General features: G+C 35.8%; 1 protein-coding gene across 1 annotated transcript; it reads right to left on the reverse strand.

Annotated features, from left to right (window-relative positions):
• Positions 1 to 1530: 1530 nt before the first annotated feature.
• On the reverse strand, positions 1531 to 8698 carry LOC129442766 (tripartite motif-containing protein 16). The gene is made up of 6 exons (XM_055203037.2): positions 8254 to 8698; positions 8002 to 8097; positions 7657 to 7890; positions 4509 to 4668; positions 4340 to 4399; positions 1531 to 3244 (listed from the first exon to the last, which is right to left on the reverse strand). The coding sequence occupies exons 1-6, from the start codon at positions 8581 to 8583 to the stop codon at positions 2559 to 2561; spliced, it is 1566 nt and encodes a 521-aa protein (XP_055059012.2). The 5' UTR covers positions 8584 to 8698; the 3' UTR covers positions 1531 to 2558.
• Between the last annotated feature and the right edge of the window lie 3703 nt (positions 8699 to 12401).

Consider the following 12401-nt stretch of genomic DNA (forward strand, 5'->3'; position numbering starts at 1 on the left):
CCACCATAAAATCCCATGGGTTAAGTGGTTTTTCGTTTTTAAATTATCATGTGATGTAACGTTATCTAACAAACGTGTAGATATGGTTTCTAAAATTCTTTTTATAGACTTATAGCGCCCACTACTGGAGATTTCATGATCAGCCTCCTCTGACACATATTATGTGTAGCCTATGTGTGTTCACATACAGACTGTAACAATAATAGGCTTTATGCCCAGCTGCACTACTTCCCGAACTTCAGCCAGCTTCTTGTTTCCTGTCTGCCATTATTGGACAAACTGATTAATCCAGGTGTGTCTGATTATTGTTGTTGTGTACTGAGGTCAGGCACACCTGGATTAATCAGTTTGTCCAATAATGGCAGACATAAAACAAGGAGCTGCCTGAAGTTCAAGAAGTAGTGCAGCTGGGCATTTATGATACATACAAGAGAGATTAAAATAGACAGGCTTGTAGATGACACCAATTTCACTAGGGAAAAAAATATTTCAGAGTTCTGTTACTTAAATGGATGAGATTGTCTGTATTTGAAATTGCTCAAGCTCAGTGTCTCCTCCTCAGATAAAGCTCGTGCTCCGGTTGCTCAAATAAATCTTTCGCAGCTGATCTCAACTCACTGCAGTCTTATCCTGATCTCTGATCAGCTAAAGTAATGATAATCCTACCTAATGTAATGATGATGATGATTCTGTACGTAATTCAAGTAAAGCCACTAGATGGCACTATAAGTAAAATGTTATGGATATTAGAGGGACAGAACAAACGTTTAGGAGAATACACATAATTTTAAAGGGGACATATCGTGTAAATCAGCTAGAAATGTATCTATCAACCTAGAAAATGTGAAAAAGATCAACCCAGTAACTTAGTTTTGGTAAACCATTCTCTGCAAGCATTTGAAAAATAGCTCATTGAAATTTGGCTCCCCTTGTGATGTCAGAAGGGGATAATACAGCCCCTTAATCTGCACTAGTATCCAACCACTGCACTGGCATTTTGTGCTCATTTGCATTTCAAAGGACACTCAAAAATGACACATTTTTGCTCGCACCTAAGTAGTGGCAATTTTAACATGTTACAATAAATGATCTGTGGGGTATTTTGAGCTAAAACTTCACATACGTACTCTGGGGACACCAAAGATTTATTTGACATCATAAAAAAGTAAGGTTACGTAAATTTGAACACATTTGAAGGGCGGTAGCTATTATAGTTTATAAAGTTTTAAATATGGATATTTTTCTCACAAAATGTCATCAATTACACTCCCCATGGAGCCATGAGGATTACTTCTGTGAAGGATGGATGCACTTAAAATCATGGGCCGTGTTTTCATTATAAATCTTGACAGAGCAAGGACATTCACTAAAATAACTTTAATTGAGTTTGTATAAAAATTTACATACATATCTCGGATGACTTGAGGGTAAGTAAATCATGGGGCAATTTTCCCTCTCTTGCTGAACCCCTACGAGCAGAACCAAAATCTTGTCTCTGGGTCAGTGACAAAACGGTTTGGCAAGATGAGAAAAAAAAATTGTTTTAAAAAGCAAAATTGTTTTAAAACTTTGCTTTAAAAAGTTTATTTCAATGCACACAGTATACTTATGTCAATTCTATGCAACAAAAAACCACATGTGCACCATTTTTATAAAAGTTAAGACTGAATGGACCTGAAAATGTCCCAATTGCGCCAAAGAATGTGAAGTATTAAATATTTTATCCACCTTGATGGCATGTAAGCGTAATCATTAAAAAGCCATTTTAAAATATCATTTTATTAAATGTAAATTTTAATGCGTTTTTGTAATATTTGTCCCGACATATGTTTTCTAAATAATCTTTTTAATGAATATATTTATATTTTTATTTAAAAAATACTAGTTACACCAACTGACACAGACTGGTTACACCACATTGACATTTTTGCAATTATCCCCCATTTTTTCAAAATGAGATAAAACCAGAAATGTTAGACTTGGTCCTCAAAAATAATGTAACAATATTTTTATTTTAAAGATAAAATATAAATATTAAAAAATAAAAATATTAACTTTTATAAAAATGGTGCAAATGTATTTTTTTATTGCTTAAAATTAACATAATACACTATGTGCATTAAAATAAACCTGATCACAGAAAAGCACCAATAAATCTGCAGTGTACTACTAATGACAGGTATTTCAGATGTCACTGATGAGCTTCACATTGACAGTGTGACTAAAAAAGATCGCAGTTTAAATGCAACTTAAAAAGTTTTCAACTTGTAATGTAAGTAATATCACAAAAGGTAAAGGTCACTTCCCCAAACTGTAATTTAATGCCCAAAGAATATCTACTTTGATGGAGCTATCACTAAACAATAATATCCAAACACACCAACTGTATTTATCCACTCCTTGTTACAGTCATTTGTTTACCAAAAATCTAATTTTGGAAAAATTTAATAAAAATAGTCAATAAATCTTACACTATTAATTTACAAAGTATAAAATAGTTTCTAAAGTTTTTTATAATTATGAATATAACAATATTACCTGTAAAATATCGTTAAGATTTATTCTGTGTGATGACACAATTTCACTGTGGATCCTTTAAAAACAGTAAACCCAGGATAGAGAGGTTGAGTGAATGTGGTTTGAAATCTGTGGATGAGGGTCATTGTGTCAGAGATGCTGTAGAAGGACAGAGTTCCTGCACTGTGATCCACAAACACTCCTATTCTAGAGCAACCGGAGGACACAGGGAGTTCAGTTATTTGACTATTGTGTACAACTGAGTATTTTAAGGGCATTGAATTAAACTGGACCCTTGTCCACTGTGTTTTTCTGGCTATAGCCTGAGATTGGTTTGGATAGACACCACCACTTGCATCGCCCACCCTGGGGGGCTCCATCAGAGATAACTGATGGCTGGATGAAGAGGGGAAGTTTCTGGAGGAACAGCAGTACAAACTCCAGGACTGATTATTATTCCCAAATAGAGACTCATTTTCCAAACTTTTTTTGCTGATGGTCTTATATGACACTGATATATATACACCATTACTCCCACTCCACTCAACCTCCCAGTAACAGCGTCCGCTCACACTCTCTTTACACAACACCTGAGGACAGTAATCAAATCTCTCTGGATCATAAGGATATTGCTGGGTTGTATCGCAGTCAATAGCAGTTCTGTCTCCATCAATCAGACCGATGCTATTATTCGCTGTGTTTGAATCCAGTGTGAACTGCCTGAAATCTGTAGAATTGTAAAATTTCATCAACTTTCTATTTTTTCTTCTGCTATACTTTGTTATTGTTATTAAAGGGATACTCTTCACCCCAAAATGAAAATTCTGTCATCATTTACTCACTCTCATGTTGTTACATTTCTTTGCTCTGATGAACACAAAGGAAGACATTTTAAGTAATGTTTGTAACCAAACGATCAGGGGCCCCATTGACTTCCATATATTCTTTTATCCTACTATGTAAGTCAGTGGGGCCTCTGATTGGTTTAGTTACAAACATTCTTCAAAATATCTTCCCTTGTGTTCAGCCAAACAAAGAAACTCTCACGTGAATCACCTAGCAAGTGCGTTGTGAGGTTGGGTGGCAAAGAGATCTTCATATTTTGTAATGTGTTTTTTTAATTATTATTACATGCAGATATACTATTGGGCAACATGCAATAAGTCTCAGACTATTAATTACAGTGTGCTTTGGTGGAGTGTGTGCAGTGATTATGTAAAGATGTGTGTGTAGTATTTTTTTGTAAAGATTTTTATGTAAAGATGATCATATTTCCTGATGTATCTGACCCTTTATGCCCATGCTATGTTCATTTGTGTTTATTTTTGGGCATATTGTTGTGTAATAAATAGGGCTGTCAAAAGATTAATTGCGATTAATCGCATACAAAATACAAGTTTGTTTGCGCCAAATATATTTGTGTGTGTATTGTGTGTTATTATCATTTATATATAATCACACATATGTATACATTTAAGCAAAATGTTGTTTATGTATATATATTTTATTTATATATAATATAAAATATATTAAAATCTAAATAAATATTTATATACATGTAAATGTTTAATAAATACAAATACGCATGTACAAAATAATTACACACAGTGCATACATATATATTATGCAAAAACAAACTTTTATTGTGTATGCGATTAATCGCGATGAATCTTTTGACAACCCTAGTAATAAATGTGTTACTTTTTCTTATATACCAACACGAAAAGTCAACAGCTGTGAAACGTGTCAGCCTGTGTGTGTGTGTGTGTGTGTGTGTGTGTGTGTGTGTGTGTGTGTGTGTGTGTGTGTCATAAAGTCTTACATTGTAAGAACTCCTTCCTGGTCCTGGGTATATTAGGGCGAACAATTGTTATATATGAAACTAAGAACATAAACAGACATAATTATTATAAGTCTCACATAAGTAAATATTATAATATAAAATATACATAAGCTCATTTCTGGGAATAGATGAATATCTGCTACTTTACCTCCATCAGATATCTCTTCTATCTCCTCTTTGCAGAAATCCTCTAATTTTTCTTTCAGTTGAGAGAGAGATTTTTTCACATCATCAAAAGAGAGGAGGGAACTGTGAGTAATGTTGTGTGAAACTGTAGGTTCAGGAGCGGCAGAGTAAATCTGGAATTGCTACAAAAAAATTAAGTGAGATAAAAGACCATTAGTACTCTGTACTACTACAATCAGACTTTAATTGCTTGACTGTAACACTTACTGCATTTGTGCGGTCTTTTCAATTATTGTGTTCTTGTAATATTTTCTATGAGTTTTTCAGCACAGTAGATTTAATTTTAATATCTTTAAAATCATCTGTTCTATTAATTGTGCATAAAAATGTTCACTGCTTTATATGATTTATGTACTTTTTTATGTATTCATACTAATGGTTTACTATTGAGTTAAATGAGGTTTTTAAAATCAATTAAATCTGTTTAAAGGGATAGTTCACTCCAGAATTTCCACACCCGTAAAACCTTCATTCATCTTTTAAACACAAATTAAGATATATTGAATGATACTCAATAGTAACGCAACTATTATATTCAAGGCTCAAAAAACTGTAAAGACATTCTTTAAATAGTCCATGTGATGCATTGGACAAGTACACATTGAACGGCCCCATGTGTGGGTTGTAACTTGAGCAAGGCGCCTTAACCCAAATTTCTTCTCGGTTGCTGTAAGGATAGCTGCCAACTGCTCCGGGTGTTTGTGTGCACAACTTAAAGTGCATGTGTTTACTTACTGGGATGTGCAGAGATCACATTTCGAGTATACGTACTTGACAAACATGTCACTTTCACTTTCAATCTTCATTTCATAGCTCTCAGATTTCATTAAAATATCTTAATTTGTGTTCTGAATACGAACAATGGGTCTCATTCACTAAGCATGCATACGCACAAATTTGTTTAAGAAATGTGCGTACACTCTTAGTGCGGATGTGTAAAAACAACACATTGGTGTTGATTCTGGGACAACCACCCATCCCTGTGTTATTATTGAAACAACACATTTTGTGTTACTTTTAACACAACTTGTGTTTTACTTGAACACAAAATCATCAGAAAATTACACGTAATGTGTTAAAAGCTTAACACAAAAAGATTAACACATCCTTTCTAAGAGTGTACGGATGTTTTAACTAACAAATCATTATTCAACAAAAACGTTCATACTAAAATTTATTTTAAATGTATGCATTAACGTAAGAACAACTTAGACCACACATACATTTTCCTTCTTCATGATTATTGCGTATGTACGGAGCCCCTAAGGGGACATGGAGCAAAAATTAAATAAAGTTTAGTTCTGTGCGCGCACGTGAATCTATTGCGTGCGCATGTGAAGATTTCATGTGCGCACACGATAGATTCATGTGCGAGTGCGAAACTAAACTTTACATTTTTTTACTCCAATGTCACCTTAGGGGCTCCGTACCTACGTGTGGTCTAAGTTGTACACACAACCTTGCAAACATCTAGAGGAAATTTCAGTATATGAAAGTTTTTGTTGATTCATGATTTGTTAGTTAAAATGTCTGAACGTACATTTCACGAACAAATTAGTACATACACATTAGGGATGCTCCGATCGATCGGCCGCAGATCGTTATCGGCCGATAACAGCATTAAATGACTCGATCGGTCCTCATTAAATTTGCCGATCTCGTGAACCGATCTTTCTGTTTACTTTTGTCATCATATGGCTCCTCAATGCGGGTGCAGTTAGAGACCATTTTTACGCAGTGAGAGGATTTGTATAATTCGTGGCTCATGAGCGACGTGGAGATATGCATTTCTCTCTTTGCCTTTACAGAGATATGTGTATTTTCTATGAGGAAGTGGTCCGGTCCTAACAGCGCGACCCGTCTTCACATCCCCATCAAACAGCGTATACAACACATATCTATCGCGGACAATTGCATCCTCATGTCAAAAGTTTATTATTTGCATGCGTTTTAAAGTTTTGAGCGTTTAAACTTTAATTTTCTTCACAGCTGCTCTCGTCTGCATACACCCGCCGCACGCACACACAGCAGCCGGTCATCAGTGCATGTGAACCGAGCGATCTCTCTCTCACGTCTTAAAGCTGCAGTAACCTAATTCATCTCTCAATAAAATCACTCTCTGCTCATCAGTGAAGAACTGTTGTACTGCATACGAATGCGTGTATATTTAATTCATACAGTAAAGACTGTGAAGTGTTTTGTTTTCATTAGTTTTTACAGACATAAGCCTTTTTAAAAGGCATATTAAATTTCTCTTTGCAGAAGAAATATTTGTTGTTCTAATTTATTTGATTCTCTATTAAAACTATAAAATACCTAATTACTGCAAGTAATATAACAAAGGCAACATCTGTGGTATTACTTTATCTAGAAAAAATGTTAAAAGTTACAGTCATCAAAGAGCTTGCATATCAGCTTGAAAAATCGGTATCGGCCGATCACGAAGACAACAAATCGGTGATCGGTATCGGCCTGCAAAAATCCTGATCGGAGCATCCCTAGTACACATGCTTACTCCCTGGTCATATTTGCTACAAGCGACAGAGCGACAGGCTACCATTCATTTTCAATGGGAGTGGCCGTTTGCCAGCGACAAGCGATGAGCTCGCCGCTGCGCCAAGCAAGGTGGGGCCATAATAGACAAGAAGGCTATTTTATGCAAATGCAGAACGATGCAACAAAGCGACTGCCAATCGGAGCGAAGGGGCAGTGTGACGTAGGTCAGTGGCTTGAGTCAAAGAAAATAATTCAAGATGGCGGAAATGCGTATTTCTGTATATATCTGATACAGTAAGTTTGGGATTGTATCTCATATATTTTGTTACTTTTATCGAGAAATAAATACGTTAAAATCCAAAAACATTGTTCTTCTAACTAAACAACACCTCTGAAGTAACTTTTGATACCACTTTTAGATACTAGCCAAGGAACGCCCATCAAGCGAGTGCGTGTCGCTCGGTGTCGCTCACTTTTGTAGCTAATGTGACTGTAGGGTGAGTGAATGATACAAAAATGGTCTTAAAGATGTGCAACGACATCAGTGTGAGTAATTAATGGCAAAAATTTCATCCTAGAGTAAAATATCTCTTAGATGTAATGAGGTCTGTTACCTGCATGAACTGAATGAGATCGTCTTTATGTGAAAGCTGCTCAAGATGATCATTTCTCTCCTTCAAATCAAAAATCTCATCCTCTAGTTGCTTCATAAGTCTTTCAGCTTGACTCAAAGCAGCCTTTTCCTGATCTCTGATCAGCCGTGTCACTTCAGAGCGGGTTTTCTTGATGGAGGTCATCAGCTCATTAAAAATTCTCTCATTGTCCTTTACTGCCGTCTGTACAGATCTCTGTTAGGATGCACAATGCAATCAGTTACTGATATGCACAGTGAAAGAAAAAAGCTAACGTCAAACTGCTCTTTTAGTGGTCAGCAGATGTTTATCTGTTTAAAACCTCACCTGATGAAACTGCACAGCCTCTCTCACCTCCCGAAGCTCTTTCTCTCTCTTCTGGATCCTCTGTTGAAATTTCCATTGTGTCTCTCTCAACTGCCTCTGTAAGAAAACAAAAGCTGTTAGTGAATTCATTACATTTTACAACTCTGTTTTATCTATTTTTATAATTGCAGATACAAATTATAAAGCAAATATTATTTAGCATCACTGTTAGCACTTCGTTTTAGCAAACCAGTGTCTAGTTTCAGTTCATACCTGTTTTTCAATCTTCTCTTCCGCAACCGTTACAGTTTCATGATTTTTATGATCGTCCATCGTACACGTATAACAAATGCACTGCTGGTCGGTGCGACAGTAGATTTCCAGATATCTTCTATGTTTTTGGCAGACCATCTCATGGAGTCGTCTAGTCGGATTTATCAGACTGTGTGTCCTGTCTTTAAAGAGATTCTCGTGGTATTCAAGGTGGATCTGACAGTAAGAGTTCAGACACTCCAGACAGGACTTGACAGCTTTGCATTTTGTCTCAGTGCAGACCCCACAATCCACATCTTCTTGTTCATGTGTAGACTCTTGTCTGATCATCGTGATTCCAGCAGTTTGTAAAGCAGCTCATACACTAAGCAGCTTAACTTGTCCTTCGAAAAAATGCTCCTGCCTTTCACTCAATGTACAAACCGCTTAAGAGACAATAGCTTGACAACACAGGTTTCGTTTCCACAAGCTGAACTTTCGTGCCTCTTTGTTTGAGATACGTGTGCAAAACAGGTGTCTGTAAGGTGTGGCTCACCTGTTGAACACATTTAAGTTTCGTTTCTTTCAACTGATGACCTATAAACAGATGTAAAATGTGTCTCTGTAAGGTGTGGCTCAGATGAGAAATACATACGTTTTCTCTGAACTGAAGAGCTATAAGCAGGTGTAAAAAATGTATCTGCAAGGTGTGGCACACCTGTTGAGCACATTTAAGTTTAATTTTCTCTCACCTGAAGAGCTATACAGGTAAACAGGTGTAAAACATCTCTCTGTAAGGTGTGGGTCACATGTGATTTGTGCACATATATTGTAGGTTTGCATGAAGCATTTTATTTATTTCTTTGTGTAATCTGATAGAATCTGTTAAAAGAGCGCTGGAGCAAAAATCAACCTCACTCATGTCACTCATCATCCATATCATAATGCATAAGATTATGATATGCTGCCTGAAAAAGTTGAAGAAGATGTTGCTGTAATATTATCTGTCTGCATGTTTTATGTTTTTTGAATATAGTAGACTTTCACCCAGTTGCACAAACATTGATCCTGTGCAAGTTATGGAGCTCATTATTGTGCAGAGAAGCACAAACTAAAGACTCTAGATCTAATACAATTTGCCTATAAGCCCATTCGGGGCACGGTGGATGCCTCCCTGACTTTACTAAATAAAGTCAAGCACCATTTAGATCAAATATTTTTATGGATTTATAAGTGTTTAACACTGTACAACCACATATTGTAATAGATTTTTATGGATTGAGAATTTTTTAAAGGGGACATATCAACATTTTTTTTAAAGGGGACATTTCACAAGACTAATAAGTCTTTGATGTTCAAAATACCATATAGATAATTTATTATAACATGTTAAAATTGCCACTTTGTAGGTGTGAGCAAAAAATGTGCCGTTTATGTCCATTTAAATGCAAATGAGCTGATCTATGCACTAAATGGTAGTGCCGCAGTTGGATTAAGGGGCGTTATTATCCCCTTCTGACATCACAGGGGGAGCCAAATTTCAATTACCTATTTTTTCACATGCTTGCAGAGAATGCAAAACGAAGTTACTGGGTTGTTCTTTTTCACATTTTCTACACTCAATGTACACTCAGAATCAGAGTGCATTATGGGTAAAAAGTAGTGAATGAATGTAGGGAATTAGTTGTTCACTCAGGTTTCGGACACCACTACAAAATACCAGACGCGCGATATAGTGCACTATATAGGCAGCCTGATCTCACATGAAATCGTACATATTTTACGAGTTGATATAAATTCATACGAAGTTAATTGTGCAAAATCATACGATTCTCATGAAAAAACTACAACAATGAAACCGAACCCCTAACCCTGCACCTAACCCCAACGTCACAGGGGTCAAGGCAAATTGTACCAAAACTTATGAATGTGGAATGAATTAATACGAATTAGCCAACTCAAAAAATATGTACAAATTCTTGTGAGATAGAGTTGAGAAAGGGAGCAGTTTCAGACACAGCTTAGGTTAGACCGCTCACTGGCCGTTGGAGTGTACATCAACAGATGTACATAAAACAGATAAATACATACAACTACATGGTGGAGCTCCTGTTTTTCTGGATAAAAACACGTTGACGAATTAACGTTGACTTTTTTTATTTACTCAGAAATCGTAGTACCGAAACATTTTTGAAACATAATGGTTAGACTTGAAAATGTGTTTACTGTCATACGGATTTGTTAAAACTCATGCTTGTCAAGCGTTTGTCTGGCATTTTTTGCTTAATAATTGTGCAGACATCCCTAATGTGAAATGTACCTGATCAAAACACAACCTGTTCGCTTTAAAGTACTAAGAACAAACAAAACAGTCTTTACGCCTTCAAAACATGATTTTATTTTGTAATGATGTTTACTTTGAGCACAACAAATATTAGATGAATTGAGTCATACTGTTTTTACCCACTTTGAACTTTAATATTTCGTTTGTCCACCTTTTGCAGCAATTACAGCAGTACATCTCTTTGGCAAAGTGTCACTATATATCCTCTGAACTTCATCAATAATGCTATTCCATGCATTCTGCAACTCAAGCCAAATTATTTCCTTTTTCTTCAATCGCACCAAATTTGCTTGATCGGTTTGAGGTCCAGACTTTGAGGGGGCCATTAAGGGTTTACCTAAATCTTCTTTTATTCTCTTTCTGTATAATAACTTTTTTAAAGTTCATCACAATCAGACTGTTTTGCGCAACAAGTACAACTCATACGACCAATGTGGTCGTCTGCACCTTTCATCAAATACGACCAACAGAGGCGTTTACTAAATTAGCGCCTCTACAGGCAACAGGTGAAACTTAATATATTAGGATATGAAATTATATTTTGGGGTATAATTTTGCTATGATGACATGCTTTGAATTTGGGATATGATTTTCAATTTAAACTGCCATGATTAATTGTATTTATACTACACATAAGACTATTCAGGCATTTATGGCAAATAACGTACCCATTTATTTATATATGATACAGTATAAAACCCAGCTTACAAAGCAGTCACAACTATTTTTTAAAAAGTACTTCAAATATTTCAAGTTTACCGAGGTAAAACTATCGTTTTTTTATGAAGAAAAGAGCAAAAGTGATCACATTTCCCTGTAGATATTAGATCTGGTGTACACTAATTCAAAAACTGCCACCAGAAAAGCGATGATACGTTAACTTTGATTGTGAAATACCATTGGCTCTTGTGTGTCTTGTTGCATCATTATGTTGGCTAAGAATGTGAAGTGCTATTGGCTGACGTGACCGACTGCATCATGCTCTGCATCATGTTCCGGTTTATATTTGAATGAGATCTGACTGTTTGCGTTGCATTTATGGATTTCTTCATATAAAGTAATCGTAATGGAAAATAATCGTAATGTTAAAATAACTAAAAAGATTACTTTAAATATAGTTTTAAGAGTTTAACTTGTAATGTAAGTAGCTAAAGGTTGCTCACCCCAAATTTTTATCAATGTGCAAGGAATATATACTTCGACACACCTACTATACAATTAAAGGTGCAGTGTGTAATTTTTAGGAGAATCTCTTGACAGAAATGCAAAATAATATCAGGCATGAAAACGGGTCAGGGGTGAAAAAGGTGAGAAGGGCGCTCGAGGGGCGATGTGGCCTCTGATGGGGCCGCGAGGTGGGAGGACCCCCCCCAGAATAAATATTATGGCCTCATTAGGGAACATGCTGTAACTTAACTTATTTATTCTTCAGGCATGTGATTGGCCAAGGACAAAAAAGAAGGAAGGAATGCAACATCCCTCCATGTGCGCAGAAACAAATTGCACACCATAACATACGCAAAAAATACATTATGACCATTATTTCAATTATTTAATTCTTTCAAATTTAAAATGTAAACATTTAACTAGTGACAGAAACCATGTTTAATTAAATGGGCTGATAAATGTGGAAAGCTGTAACAAGTAGCACTCCCTTACTATTTTAAATCTGCAATAATTTTATTTTGCCATAATCTGACCATCAGTCGCAAGGCCATACAATTTTAAGTTGGCCTTGCAATAGGGTGGACCTGAAGGCCTACATCTAATTTAAAATGAATTAATTTTACAATATAGTACTGGTTAAATGAATTAAATTATGTTT

This window comes from Misgurnus anguillicaudatus, chromosome 2 (assembly GCF_027580225.2).
Source record: "Misgurnus anguillicaudatus chromosome 2, ASM2758022v2, whole genome shotgun sequence".
Classification (NCBI taxonomy): domain Eukaryota; kingdom Metazoa; phylum Chordata; class Actinopteri; order Cypriniformes; family Cobitidae; genus Misgurnus; species Misgurnus anguillicaudatus.

What these genes read in the sequence shown, in the direction of transcription:
- LOC129442766 (XM_055203037.2), bottom strand. Translation starts at nt 8,583, where the DNA reads ATGATCAGACAAGAGTCTACACATGAACAAGAAGATGTGGATTGTGGG. An exon ending in AGAAGAGATATCTGATGGAG is followed by an intron (nt 4,400 to 4,508) that starts GTAAAGTAGCAG and finishes TTATGTTCTTAG; the next exon opens with TTTCATATATAACAATTGTT. An exon ending in CAGGAAGGAGTTCTTACAAT is followed by an intron (nt 3,245 to 4,339) that starts GTAAGACTTTAT and finishes ACAATTCTACAG; the next exon opens with ATTTCAGGCAGTTCACACTG.